The sequence below is a fragment of the Vigna unguiculata genome, chromosome 2 (assembly GCF_004118075.2).
Source record: "Vigna unguiculata cultivar IT97K-499-35 chromosome 2, ASM411807v1, whole genome shotgun sequence".
Taxonomy (NCBI): domain Eukaryota; kingdom Viridiplantae; phylum Streptophyta; class Magnoliopsida; order Fabales; family Fabaceae; genus Vigna; species Vigna unguiculata.
In genome coordinates this window covers 28,546,153-28,560,272 of record NC_040280.1, presented here as the reverse complement: position 1 = coordinate 28,560,272, position 14,120 = coordinate 28,546,153, and the positions used below count along the sequence as shown (strand labels likewise).

The 14,120-nt window shown below is 31.9% G+C and overlaps 3 protein-coding genes across 4 annotated transcripts; 1 reads left to right on the top strand and 2 right to left on the bottom strand.

Moving 5' to 3' along the window:
- Window positions 1–1,223: 1,223 nt before the first annotated feature.
- On the top strand, window positions 1,224–2,791 carry LOC114173882 (elongation of fatty acids protein 3-like). 2 transcript variants are annotated; one of them, XM_028058541.1, is made up of 2 exons: window positions 1,224–1,614; window positions 1,738–2,791. In XM_028058541.1, exons 1-2 carry the CDS (start codon window positions 1,484–1,486, stop codon window positions 2,402–2,404), a joined length of 798 nt encoding a protein of 265 aa, XP_027914342.1. In that variant the 5' UTR covers window positions 1,224–1,483; the 3' UTR covers window positions 2,405–2,791. The 2 variants fall into 2 exon arrangements, with proteins under 2 accessions (XP_027914342.1, XP_027914341.1); XM_028058540.1 differs by having other exon boundaries at window positions 1,227–2,791.
- An 887-nt stretch (window positions 2,792–3,678) lies between these two features.
- Window positions 3,679–5,742, bottom strand: LOC114173879 (UPF0496 protein At2g18630-like). Its single transcript, XM_028058538.1, has 2 exons — window positions 5,356–5,742; window positions 3,679–5,243 (listed from the first exon to the last, which is right to left on the bottom strand). Exon 2 carries the CDS (start codon window positions 4,994–4,996, stop codon window positions 3,857–3,859), a length of 1,140 nt encoding a protein of 379 aa, XP_027914339.1. The 5' UTR covers window positions 4,997–5,243; window positions 5,356–5,742; the 3' UTR covers window positions 3,679–3,856.
- Window positions 5,743–12,854: 7,112 nt separating this feature from the next.
- LOC114173016 (geranylgeranyl pyrophosphate synthase 7, chloroplastic-like) lies at window positions 12,855–14,120 on the bottom strand. The gene has a single exon (XM_028057206.1). The coding sequence runs from the start codon at window positions 14,042–14,044 to the stop codon at window positions 12,947–12,949; it is 1,098 nt and encodes a 365-aa protein (XP_027913007.1). The 5' UTR covers window positions 14,045–14,120; the 3' UTR covers window positions 12,855–12,946.

The following is a 14,120-nucleotide window of genomic DNA, read 5'->3' as shown; positions in this document are numbered from 1 at the left end:
GATTGCAAATTAAGATTTGACTAAAGATTAACCTTAGAATAAAAGAGGATATTTGAATTTAAGGGGTGCAAGGAGAAAAAATGAAGGTGAAAAAAAAGTGTGCTATGAATAACGTCTCGGTCTTCATCATGATTTTAATTATTTTAAATTTTCATTTAAGGTCTAAAATTTTAATGAGACGATCAAATATTTCTACAAACACTTTTATCGATATCTCTTTATCGATAGCTCTTTGTTATGATTTTACTAACTTTTTTTTATTTTTGTTTCTTTTTTCACTTCTAAAGGAGAGAAAAGGAAGGTGAAAAAAGAAGAACTGAAACTATATGAGTAACATCTCGATCTTCATTTCATGATTTTAATTATTTTAAATTTTTATTTAAGGTCTAAAATTTTACAAAAGGATCAAGTATTTCTACAAACAATTTTATCGATAGTTCTTTGTTAAGATTTTACTAACTATTTCTCTATTTTTTTTTTCACTTCTAAAGGAGAAAAAATGAAGGTGCAAAAAAAAAAAAAAGAAGTTAGCTACGAGTAACATATCGATCACTACAAAATCACTTTATTTGATGACTAATTCGATGATTAAATGAAACAATTTATTATAATTTTCACAGTCATTGATTTAGCAACCAAATTTTTGTCACTAATATTTTTTGTCATTATTTCAGTTACTATACGAACTAATTTCATTAACAAGTTATTCAATCGTTATTACATTCGTTAAAATCAACGGTTATTTCAGTCAAAATATGTGATTGCACTATTCTAGTGTCTAAATAACTTTTTTTTCTTGTAGTGATAAGTAGTGGTGACAATCCATTTTGATGAGAATAATCTAATTAAGTTTAAGTCACCTATTAAATAAAAATGATAATATTAAATATCATATAAAAAAAGAAAAATATTAACTCAATACCTCAAGATAATAAATAAAAGCAATAACATAATCATAATAACAACATTGACATAAACAGGTGTCTCGAGGATGAAAACACATATAGGTAATTTTCTTACTTTTAATAAAACTATATTTTTTAACTATTATTTATTTTATTTGATTTTTTATTTTAATTGTAAGTAGTAGTGATGTTACCTCAACATGAAAGAGTATAGGAAAACAATAAATTGAAATTAATAAAAATAGTTAGTATTGAATTTGAGGATTAAGAATGTGATCATGTTTTTGAGAATTGAAAGAGGGTTGGAAGAGGGTAGTAGTTTTCCGTTACTAGAGTTGTTATTCGATTAGCGCGTAGTGGTTGAAGCGGGTGGTTCAAATCAATAACTATTCGCCACGTATCAACTTGGACAACCCTATTTACTGCCTACACCACAAATTTAATGTCTCTCTCTCTCCTCCCCTTGAGTCTCTACGCTCCACCAATCCAAAACTAAACCAATTTACAACATTCGACAACGACAAAACCAGGGAGCACGAGGGTAATGTGAAGAGGACCAGAGGACCAGAATCTACGGCATGTACACGTCACCGTCCGGCGGTACCCTCGGTAAGGCCACGGCGGTGATGCGGGCCCTTAACTTCTACCTCTCCGAGCACCCCGTCATCGTGAGTTTCCGATGGAACCACGCTCTATGGGGCTCTACCTGGTGCTTCCTCTTCTACTCTATCTCTCTCTACTTCGTTCTTTCCATTTTTCTCCACCTAATATTAGCGGTTCTTCTTCGCCGCGGCCAACGCGTTCCGCTTGGGCCGTTACCCGCGCTTCATAGCCTCTCAATGTCTCTCATCTCAGCCACCATCTTCGCCGGCCTTCTGCTCTCGGCTACGTCGGAGATCAGAGAGACGCGGTGGCTCTGGCGGCGCTCCAAGACCCCTCTCGAGTGGCTACTCTGTTTCCCCCTCGGGACGCGCCCCTCCGGCCGCGTTTTCTTCTGGTCCTACGCTTTCTACCTGTCGCGTTACCTGCACATGTTGAGCACCGTGGCGGTCGTTCTACGACGTCGCAAGCTGGTTTTCTTCAAGCTGTTTTATCACGCGATTTCCACGCTCATGTCATTCCTGTGGTTGGAGTTCTCGCAGTCGTTTCAAGTTCTCGCGATCCTTTTCACCACGCTGGCGTTTTTCCTCATTTACGGGTACCGGTTCTGGACCTCCGTCGCGACGACCGGCGCCCGTTTGCCACTGGTGTTGAACTGCCAGATTATGCTGCTTGGGTGCAACTTGGTGTGCCACGTTGGGGTGCTTTTGCTGCATTTTTTCACCGGGGGGTGTAACGGGATTGGCGCGTGGGTGATGAATTCCGTGCTGAACGGTGCTATTCTGATGCTGTTCATGAGAGTGTATTTAGGAAGGAAGAGGAAACCTAGTAAGAATTTGGGTGGTTACGGATGTGGTGAGAATAAAATCGCTCGTTCCTGCTCTGTTTTTGGCGCTTGAAAGGAAGCAGATAGCAATAAATTGAAGTCCAGATAAAATCACGGATTGAAGGTTGTTTGTGGAATTGGGCACTCTCACTTTGCAATTAACAACATATATGCAGATTCTCCAAAAAGGACAGATATGTTTTTAGGAAAGTCTCTAGAGTTTTTTTTTTTTTTTTGTGGAGTACTCTTTTTGATCGATAGCACTGTAATGTAACTAATACAATCACCCTTCATCTCTTTAATAGATTCATTCATTGCTTTAAGCCTTCTCAATTCTCATCACCTCATCTCTTGCTGCATGTTGCATTTAGAAAAGAGGTTCAGCAGTTAAAGCCATTGAATTTTCAATTCCTAAGTGTAGATCAAACCCTGTAATTAAATGTCTTTTTACTTTTACTAAGTTATGGTTTTTGCCTTCTACCAGAAGTGATGTCTTAATCCAAGATCATCATTTCACATCTTATATACATACTCCGACATTAAATCTACATAAAAAAAATCTACAGTGGGAATGATAAATTCTTTTAGAAGAATTATACACATTTCTAAAACATAAGTTCTTATATTATACCTTTCCAAAGTTAATTTTGTTTTTTATATTTTCACAACCTAAAAATCAAATTGTGTTACGTGATCTTATATTTATATAGTACAATGGAATTCACTAAGACGTTGTAATGTTGGATTTAATTTAAGATTTGTAATGTAGTTTTAATGATATATTTTGACAGAGAAGGTCAAGCTATAACAGCTAGTATCTGTTAGTTGCAATGGAGTTTAAGTAGTTTGTTTCCCAATTAATACAACACTTAAATATTGAAAACTAATTCAATCCTATATCAGATAACATTACTCCTTCTGTTATCTATTTTATCTGACTAGTTGTTTTTATACATACAATCAAATATAATAAATTTTCCTTACTCTAACAAATATATTTAAATTATCTAAATATTAGAGACATTTAAAAATGTATAACTCATAAAAAAGTAATTAATATAATTTTAAAATTTGTAATTAATAGATAAATAAAACACTATTCCAAAAAGTTAACACTCTTAAAAGAAATAGAGTAGTTGGATTGTCGTATATTAAATAACTATTCATTCTTTTTCCAACTTTTTATACATACAAGCTAATATTGGTTGTTAACGAGTTCGACGTTGGTAGAATTAATAGATAAATAACTATTCATTCTTTTTCCAACTTTTCCTTACTATACACACATTCCAACACATATTCACTTGATGTTCAGTTTCATCTAGCAAACGAGTAACAAGAAAAAAATTAAGCAGGAAAACTGTTTGTATAGGCAATTAGGCAGCACAGAAATAGAATACAACTGTTATACACAAGTTAACATTTCTATGTTTCTTTCATAATCATAAGCACAATAGTGGCGTTGTTGTTGGTGTTTAATGAGTACAATTTAGCAGCAGGAGCAAAAGAAGATGACAAGGGGCTCTCAACCAGAGTAATTAATAATCTTTTTCACAACCACTGTCCTTGCTCTTCTTATCTGGCGACTACATTCGTCAGCTTGCTTACTCAGAGCCTCAATGGTCTCTGCAAAAGCGTCTATATTCTTCTTAATCTCATCAATCGCAAACCTTACACCTTCCTCATTTCTCAGAGCAAAATCAGCACTCTGCAACATGGATTCAATCTTTATTTCCAATTGGTCAATGCGCACCCGAATGTTGTTCAAGTCCACCAATGTAATGTAGCTACCAGCATGCATAGAACTGATTAACTCTGTTTGGCTCTTCAGAGCTGTCTCATATCGCTTAAAAAGGGAGTCACACCATTTCCCCACTGAGCCAACTGGAACAGCCAAAGCACCAGCCAAAGCAGTCACAACAGGTGGTGCAGCAATTGCAGCTGCCACCACTGAGAAAATCAAAACAGACACGAAGGCAGCAACGAAAATGGCATTTGAGACCCTCTTCAGTGTCTTGAGGGACTTCAATTTCTTATCAAGCTTTTGTTTTCTGATTTGCAGTTTCTTCAGCATTGATGCTTGCTTTTCATAAACTGATTGAAACAAGGAATAAAACTCTTCAGTGAAAGGGTCCCCAGCTTCCTTGAAACCCTTCAGCTCTTGCAATGTCTTCAAATAAGTAGACCCTTCAACCCCATTTTGCACCTCTTCTTCAAAATAGGTAATTGCAGACTTAACCATAACATGCCTTTGGCGTGCTCGATTCAAGCATTTATCAAGATTATTGCAGAATTTCAATGTCTGGAGGCTATTTTCAAAGAACTCCTCTACCAAGGAGAACAACTCCTTGTCTTTCTTATTCCATATATCTTGCTTGCATTCTAGAATGACTTTGGCAACGTCCCGATTCATTTCAAGCAAACTACCAGTAACTTCCCCTAGTGACTCAATGGATATGGAACGAACCTCAATCCCACTAGCAAGAGAGGAGATCACCTTGTTGGTGCGCTCCTGAATGGTAGCATCAAGGGATTGCAAGTTTGGATCTTCAACACATGCCGCTTCATAAGAACTTAAATCATCCGCATAGAGAGAATGGGTACCCATTTTTATGGGCGTTGGAACATCACTACTACTAGGTTTACTTGATTGACCTCCCATCATAGATAATTTTAGTCCTAACAGAGATTAAACCTAACCCAACTTCAGAAAAATTAGAAGGGCAAATGGACTACAATTAACTTACTCTATCCTCTCTCTTTCTCTCTCTCGCCTTACAATCAATTACCAATATTCCCAATCCTCAAAAAGGGCATAGTTTGGGCTGACCAATTAGATTCCGGCTTTGAGATTCAGAGCAAGAAAGATGCTCAGAATGTGGCAAGATCCAGCACCCAAAAGGCAATCCTCACTAGAGAACACAGAATAGGTACGTATAAACAGAAATTCTAAAAAGAGGATAAATTAAAGCTGCAATTTTGAAGTATAAAAACGCAAAGGGCCGGATTAGAAGTTCTTAGTACCTGGGATTCAGTCGAAATTTAAGAATTACTTTGGAGTGTCTCACTTGAGTTTCGCCCAAGGTGAGTGAAAAGAATCGGACATTCCAATTAAGTGCAAACCATGATACACGAAAGTGAGCTGAAGCTTAATTGATGCATTGACTGTATGGGTGTTAAGATTGTGCAAAGGAGGCTATGAACGTAATTGAGAAGTGTGAGGGTTCGCGATTTCCCGAACCATGGAAGAAGTGAACGAAGAAATGGGTCGGCAACACCAAAGAGTTTGGTCTCAGTTCTGGTTCGGTTTTTGAAGCTTCAGAGAAGCTTCATCGTCTTTGGTCTTCTACCCTTCCAGAACGAGACTTGAACAACCAAAGATGTGCGCGTTCTTTGAATTTCAAGGCCAAGTTTTACTTTTCCTGTCTTATTTACCATGACATGATCGTGCAATATTGATTTTCTGTTTTTAATTGTGTAAATTAAGTGTCAGCATAAAATTTAGTAAACCATTTCTCTAATTTCATGTTTGTGTAAAATGTATTATAAGCAATATTAAAGTACCGAGGAATAAAATTGTATATTGATATTATATAAACAATAATGCAGTGCTACAAAATTAATGAAATAATAGATTATACTTTATTAATAATTATATTTTATATTTTAAATATTTTACTTGTATATATTATGATGTTTTTGATTTTTTAAGTTTCTAATTTGGAGAGTTTTAATACCATAATGTTGGGCTTGGGGCGAAGGCGTGATGATCTCATGGGCCTAACTTCACCTTCAAATTAACATTCTGAATTCTTGGTAGTTTCTTCCTGTAGTTTAATTTTTTCTTTCCTGCATCCTTACGTAACAAAATATTTTTTTTATTATTATTATACAATTTGGCAGTCAAAATTGATTTTCCGATAATAGAATCAAAAGCTACACACAAAAAATCATTTTTTTCTAAAAATTATATTTTTGAATTATAAAATCCAAAATTAAAAATATTTCTGAATTACACAATCTAAAAATTAAAAATAACATAATTTAAAAATTAAAAATAGTTTCTGAATTATATAATCTGAAAGTTACTTTCAGTTTGTATTATACAATTTGAAAGACATTTTTAACTTTATAATCCATAAGTCTTTTCAAAAATGAAATAATTGTCAAATTACATAATAAAAATAATAAAGAAGTGCGGGAAAAAAAATATATGAAGGTGAAGGAAGGACTGAATTCCAACATATCAACTGGAAATTGACAGTCAATATGATAATCAAGGAGTTAAAATTATAGTTAAGATTAAAACAAACTATAGTATTTTTTCAATAAGTTATATATAATTGAAGGGTTATAATAAATAATATTTTTTATATATGATTTTAATTATATTTTACTAACAAAAACACAAGTTTGTCACACGCGTTGTATTTTTTAATTTTTATAGAAATTTGAGTTAAGATCAATAAAAAATATATAATTAATTTTTAAAGTAGTTGTTAAATGTAAAATTAGAAAAAAAAATATCTACATAAAATAAATTTTTAAAATAATAGTTAAAGATAAAAAATGTTTTTTTAAATAATGGTTCAAGATAAACTATTTACAAAATAATTAATTTTTAAAATAATAATTAAGAATAAAACTGAAATAACAAAATATAGACATAAAAGAGCGTATCACTTTATATATTATTATAAATAATTCAAAATTATTTTTATTTAGTTTTAAACTAACACTTTGCATCTTACACTGTGATTAGTCTTCATTTAAAAAAAAAGGGGTGTTTAATGTCAATAAAAATTTAATTAAGATTCAACTAAAAAAGAACAATAAATGTGAAATCTCTTGCAAATGGTTGGCGACTTGCAATGTAAAATCATTCATTATAAGGGACTAAAAGAGAAGGAACAAAACCTGCCATCTATCGTAAACTTTATTGAGAAGATTAAGAAAGAGGTAGTTGCATTGAAAAGTTTTGTGCTTAAAAACCGAGAAACTGAAGTACAACAAGAAAAAAATGCCCCAATTTGGAAAGTGTGGAGAGAAAGACTTTGAAAATACGTCAATTTATACGCAAACTTCTTATACTTGTCTGTCCCCAAAAGTTTAAGGCACGGTACCTTATTGGCACCAAGTGTCTCACTACCTTCTTTCCCAATTCCTATGAGAATTTGATAACATCAAAAATATCATTAACTATACGATGAACCTAACGAATTTCCTTTATAAATGAAACCAATGCATCTTCTTTTTACTCCTTTGATTGTTCACTTAACGTTTGTGTCTCGATTAGGTGAGACAAGTCAATCAAATTAGTGTTCGGCCCTTAGGTTGGGAGGAGTGAGTACATGTAAAAAATATTCTTGACACTCAATTCAACACGTGTGCGACTATACTTGAACTATCTGAATTGAGATGTACTCAACCAACATATATCGAAGCTTGAATGATATCATATCGATCAAGAAGATACTTTGATGGCAAAATCATTAACAATGGTGAAAAATAATTAATTAAAGATGATATCAAAAATATAATTAGCAAGACTACTAAACTGTCTTTTACGACACCCTTATCCGCTTGGAAATAACAAGTACCTAAATATCTTAGTCTAAGGAAAAAGAGTGATTGCTTGAGATACGTGTTAAGAGTTCAATGTTATATGTACAAGGTATATTCGATATTGCAAGAACACACCTCTATTTATAAGATTACGTTATGAGCTTTGTATTGTTCACAGATTAATTAAAATTCAATGGTCTTGATTGTCTTTTGTTCGCTTTTGGACTATTCTTTATCCTATGATAATGAAAGTTTCAACTAATTGATCATCTAATTGATTTATTTTAACTACTCAAATCGCAAAATCAATACTTAAAAAAATGTTGACAAGTTAATAAAACAAATAAGAAATATGATATTTTAGGTTAAGTTACAATTCAAAGGTAAAACTGACACAAATAAGGACCATATAAAGTTTGAAAAGAAGTCCCTCTCTCAACTTAATTAAAAGTAACTTTTTAAGCTCATCATTTAAACAGTTTAAGTAAATGTTTGTCTCAGGCTTCTCTTTGAAAAAATACGTGAGTTAAAAAACAAAAAAATTGAATCAAAGACAGTTTTTATTAGAATAGAAATGATATTCAGAGTAAAAACAACTTCTTCAAAATTTAGTGCTAACGGTAATATAAATTGATGAAAAAAAAAATAGAATATTTTCTTTTGATTTATCTTCAAATCTTTTCGAGAATGAGTTGGTATTTTTTTAATCGTATTATTATATATAGTTACCGTCTCTGTTTATAATTAATTATTTTTAGTAGAAATTTTGATCACATAATGACATGAAAATGAGTGACTTAAGAATTTGTAACAATCATTCAAAGAAATTATGTTACTACCATCTTAAAAATATAGCATTTGGTCTAATCCAATATCACCAAAGTAATTTATAAATTGAGTTTTGTTTTCTATGCATATACTTTAATTCAACTATATAACAACTAATAATGCGAGTTTTTCTCATATATCTTATAATAAATTATTTTAACAAATATGAAATCACAATATATTTTTTTTCTAAAATACTTTTGAACGGAAACGTAAATAGTGTTTTTGTTTCTATGAGAAGTTTAACGAACCATGGTCAACACCAAAATTGGAAGGGAATACCCCACTATATTGATGAAATGACCATATATATATATATATATATATATATATATATATATATATATATATATATATTTGCGTATTTATTTGGGACTATTAAGTTTTCTTGAGAAAAAAAAAATACTTTCTGTCTAAGATAAAGTGAAAGAAATTTCATTTACCATTCGATTTTGTATAAAATCATTCCAAATCTTTTATAATTAGATTTATTATTTGGATAACTAGTAATATTTAGGCTCAAGTTAGGCTCATAATTGAGATGTAAACAAATAACAAATCAATTTATACTATGATGGAGGAATGTTTAAATTTCCTTCTTAATTACGGTTTCTACATATTATTTCATAAATTGTGTTAAATTATTAAATATAATGTTTTAAAAAAAGTATTGGAAATACCTAAATTATCTTTACATGTAAACGTCAACAACGACTTAGAACAGAAAAAAATAAATGTCAACAACTATCATGTTTTTATCTCTGCATGTAACATGTGGATCACGGGGTGTCATGAAATCCATATTAGGTGCTTAAATTACAAGGAATTTTTAGTTTCCTACTAAAGAAATTTAAGATTTGCTAGTGCATTAATGGTGAAGCAAAAATTCAAAATTAGGAAAATTCGCGCTTCTAACCTTTTCAGATAGTCGTCTATAAGAACAAATCTAATTCGTGTGTCTTCAACCACTATACTTTATTATTTTCAATTAATAGAAAAAATGGAAACCCTGAAAAAATATAATTACCCACTCATGATTTTAGTATAATGAAAACGGTCTGATATAAAGCATAAAATATAACTAAATAAAATTTAGCTTGGTTGGCTCCAATAAAAAATATGTCAAATTCTATGATGACAATTTTATGGATACAAATTTTAAAAAATTTAATTTAAATTTAATTTATGAAAAATAGATTTTAGATTTTGAAATTGATCCAAATATTCAAGTATTTAATCTAGATTTAAAAAAATTTAATCTATTTTTTTTTTAAATAGATTTGGATTGAAAATCTAATCTAATTATTTGGATCCAGATCCAGAATAGACATAGATTAGATCATTAAAAATTCAATTCATAATCACCCTGATACAAATATATACTGTTTTTTATATGCATTATTATTAACTTTATCCAGAATGTTCTTGTATTACTCAAATTATTTATATCAATAAATCTAAAATTTTAACAACAAGAATAAGAAACCAAGTAAATTTTATCATATACTTAAAATATACATTATATTGAACTTATTACATTATATTTTTCTAAAGGAGATATTAGAAAAATTAGTACACAGTAATAAATAAGTTTATATAAGAAAAGACATCATTTTGTATTCAAAATTTTAAGATAATAAATTTATAAATTTTTTTATTTACATATTAATTATGTTATTTATTTTTATTAACTTTCAAATAATCTTAAATTCCTAAACCGTTACTAGTCGTGAACGATATGAATAGAAAAGATACATAGACGACAAAATATCCAAAAAAATCGACAAGAGTGGCTTACACATGCATGATGATAACTCAATCAACACCCTCAAAATCTTCTAAGTGATCCCAAATTGTTTCAGATTTTGGTTTCTCTTTCCTTCCGTACACGTTTTTTTTATGCGTGCATGCACACTGACAATTCTCATCACCAACACGTAAAAATATCGGGCTTTGAATCAATATTATGTATGGATTTAAAGGTAAATAAAAGTATAAAATTTCATATTAATTAAAATTATTAGTCAAACATTTTAATTTCCTAAAACATAGTATATTTTCAAAATTGTCTTCAGCTATATATTATTTTGAGATTGTACTCAAATTTGATGGAAATGATATTATTTAATAGCACTTTATATATTTGAAATTAATTAAATATAAATATTTTTTTAGTTAATGAAAATAGCCTTTAAGATGGAATTGTTCATATAATGGGTAGCTAATGAAGTTGATAACAATGACTATGCTTAAAAAATCCATGGTAGTTAACGAATTAACGGACATTGTCACCGACTCACTGTGAATATGTTATTTTTGTACTTTTTGCAGGTTCTGTTGACTATATTAGTACATGTGTTGACTAAATTAGTACATGAACTTTCGGGTTTGGTTTTTTTAAGACTTGTCTCCTAAGAAAAATAAACTGTCTGTAATAATCTAATATATGATTTACTTTTTTCAATTAATTTAAATTTTTAATTAAGTTAGGTGGATTGTTTTTTTTGGTCTTCATAATGTTTTAAAATATATTATTATATTTTAAAGTTTTCATTTTATATTATTTTATATACATTTTTGTTGAACAAATTTCACATTGGAGAAGAGTTACCGAAAAAAAAATTTACAATAAATAAATGATTTGATTTTCTTAATTCAATATTTCGTTTGGTATTATTATATACTTTTGTTTGATAACACTTTATATACTTTAAGTGAAGTTTATTTGGGGAAAGTCATTTTAAAATTTATGAATTCAGAACTTTTATATTGTTTAGACAATATATAATACAAGTAATATTTGTATATGAAAACCAAGATAACCTTACGAAAAACTCGGTCTGTGTTATTAATTTTATTCACTTTTTCTTGGTTTTTCATTAGAAAGTAATAAATATAAAGAAAAAATATTTACAAGTTTGTCTAACTAATTTAAGTCCCTTGTTTTTTATTATAAACAATATTTTCAAATAATTTTTTTTCATGAAAAAAACTACTAACTGAGGGAGTCAGAAAGCAAAGATGAAATGAAAAAAAGAAGTATTACTTAAAATACTACTTACTCTTTTATTTAACAAAATATAAAGATTGAGATTTAAAACCAATTTTTGATGATTGATTGTCAATAAAAGCTGCTAAAAATGGTTAGGAATATGAAGGTTGTTTGAAGTCACTTAGATAATAAAATGAGTATAAAAAAATATAAAACTATACGCATAAATATATTGTTGAGGGCTAGGAGTGATTTTCTGATTTTACTCAAGACTTCATGGTATTAAATCTTTCGACAATTTCTCTTAAAAAAATCTCACAGTGACATCATAATTAATGGTTCATCTTAATGGTGTAAAAAAATAATTGATTAAATATATTTTTAATTTATAAAATTAGAGCAAAATTATATATTTTTTCATTTCAAATTAAAAAATAAATTAATATAATTTTTTTAATTTAACAAAATTAATTTTCTTTATATATTAAACGGTGTTTTAAATTAATAATTAAACTTTTAAATGTTATAAATAGTGTAACTCAAACGTTATAAAATAAAAGAAAGAAGAGATAATACAGATTTGAACGGAGAGAGAGTAACTTTAGGGACTATCAATTTAATCTTTATCAGAAAAACTGTATAGCATTTAATCAAAATTAATTGATGTCGTAAATATGAGAGATAAAACCATTTAATGATCACATGTTCCCGTAGAAGAAGAACCAATGTAGTTCGAGGAGTCTCAGGACAAGTTGCCCCTGCCAGTAAAGAATATATCCTATCAAAAATTCCGAAAGCTGGTCACACACAGAGCCAAAGCGTACATAACTAGAAAACAGACCTTTATTTTATTGCAAAAAATTCACTCAACAATGCACACAACTTACCAAAAAAGTAACGCATTGAAGCAGAGAGGTGAACACAAATCTATTTGACACGTCCCCAGAGACAAAACTCGGTATCCAATGTTTTCAGATACTTTGCACACTCAGTCAGACTACACTAGCTAAGCTACTCTCTTTTCACTCAGATTATTAAATTAATTAATCTTTGTTGTTGATTTTGTTCATTTTTTAAGTATTATTATTATTATTATATTAATGTATCTTTGATATTAATAATTTTGCAAATGATGTCGTTCTTATCAATATTCATGTTATTTTCTAATTAATAGGAAAAATTAGCACAGCATAAAAGACTAAGACTAACAACGGAAATATGAATTATTAATTAATTTTGCCTATAAGCAATGTAATTGGTTAATGCAATTAAAGGAGCTGCCTTTCTGGGATCAAATCCAAACAATTGCTCCTGCGCATCCTGCAACAGTTTCTCAGCAAACTCTTTGGACTTATGTATCCCTAAAAGTTTAGGGTACGTGACCTTATCAGCCACCAGGTCCTTCCCCGCCGTCTTCCCTAATTCCTCGGACGACTTAGTTACATCCAGAATGTCATCCACCACCTGAAACAACAACCCAATGCACCTAGCGAATTTCCTTAATTTCTCAACCTCCTCGTCCGACCCACCGCCCACAATTGCGCCCAGCACAACCGCAGCTTCCAGCAACGCCGCCGTTTTGTGCACATGAATGAATTCCAACCTCTCCAATCCCACATTAGAGGCCCCCTCCGAATCCAAATCCACCACCTGTCCCGCCACAAGGCCATCCCCGCCAATCGATTTCGCCAACTCTCCAATCGCACGAACCACGCGTGCTGGGGAAACACCCTCGGTTGCTGCCGCCAAGTGCTCAAACGCGAACGCAAGCAGCGCGTCGCCGGCGAGAACAGCCACGTCCTCACCAAACACCTTGTGGTTGGTGGGCTTGCCGCGGCGGAGGTCGTCGTTGTCCATGCAGGGCAGATCGTCGTGGATGAGCGACATGGTATGGATCATCTCGACTGCACAGGCAGCGGGGATGGCGGTGGCCTCGTCGCCACCGACGAGCTCGCAGGCAGCGACGCAGAGGATGGGGCGGACCCTCTTGCCGCCGGCGAGGAGAGAGTAACGCATAGCTTTGTGAATCTTCTCCGGGTCGCGCAGCGCAATGGCTGCGTCCAAAGCTTGGTTCACAGTGTGGGCCTTGTGGAGCATGTAGACTTTGAAATCAAAGTTTGGGGGATCTTCGATTTCTGCTATTTTCACTGTAGTGTCTACCTTAGCAGGCACAGCAGAGACCGAGAGAGAGTGGAAAGATGAGAGTTTTGACGTTTGTGGTTTGGTGGGATTGAGAAGCAGCGTGAGAGTGCGGGAAGGGGGAGTGAAAAAGAGAGGTGAAGGTGTGCTGAGCATGGTGGAATTGAGACAAACATAAGAAGAAACCATGTTTGGTGTTTGGTTCTAAGCGAGAACTGCGAAATGGTGGTGTTGTGGTTTGAGGTGGTGTCGTTGGCCTGGATAG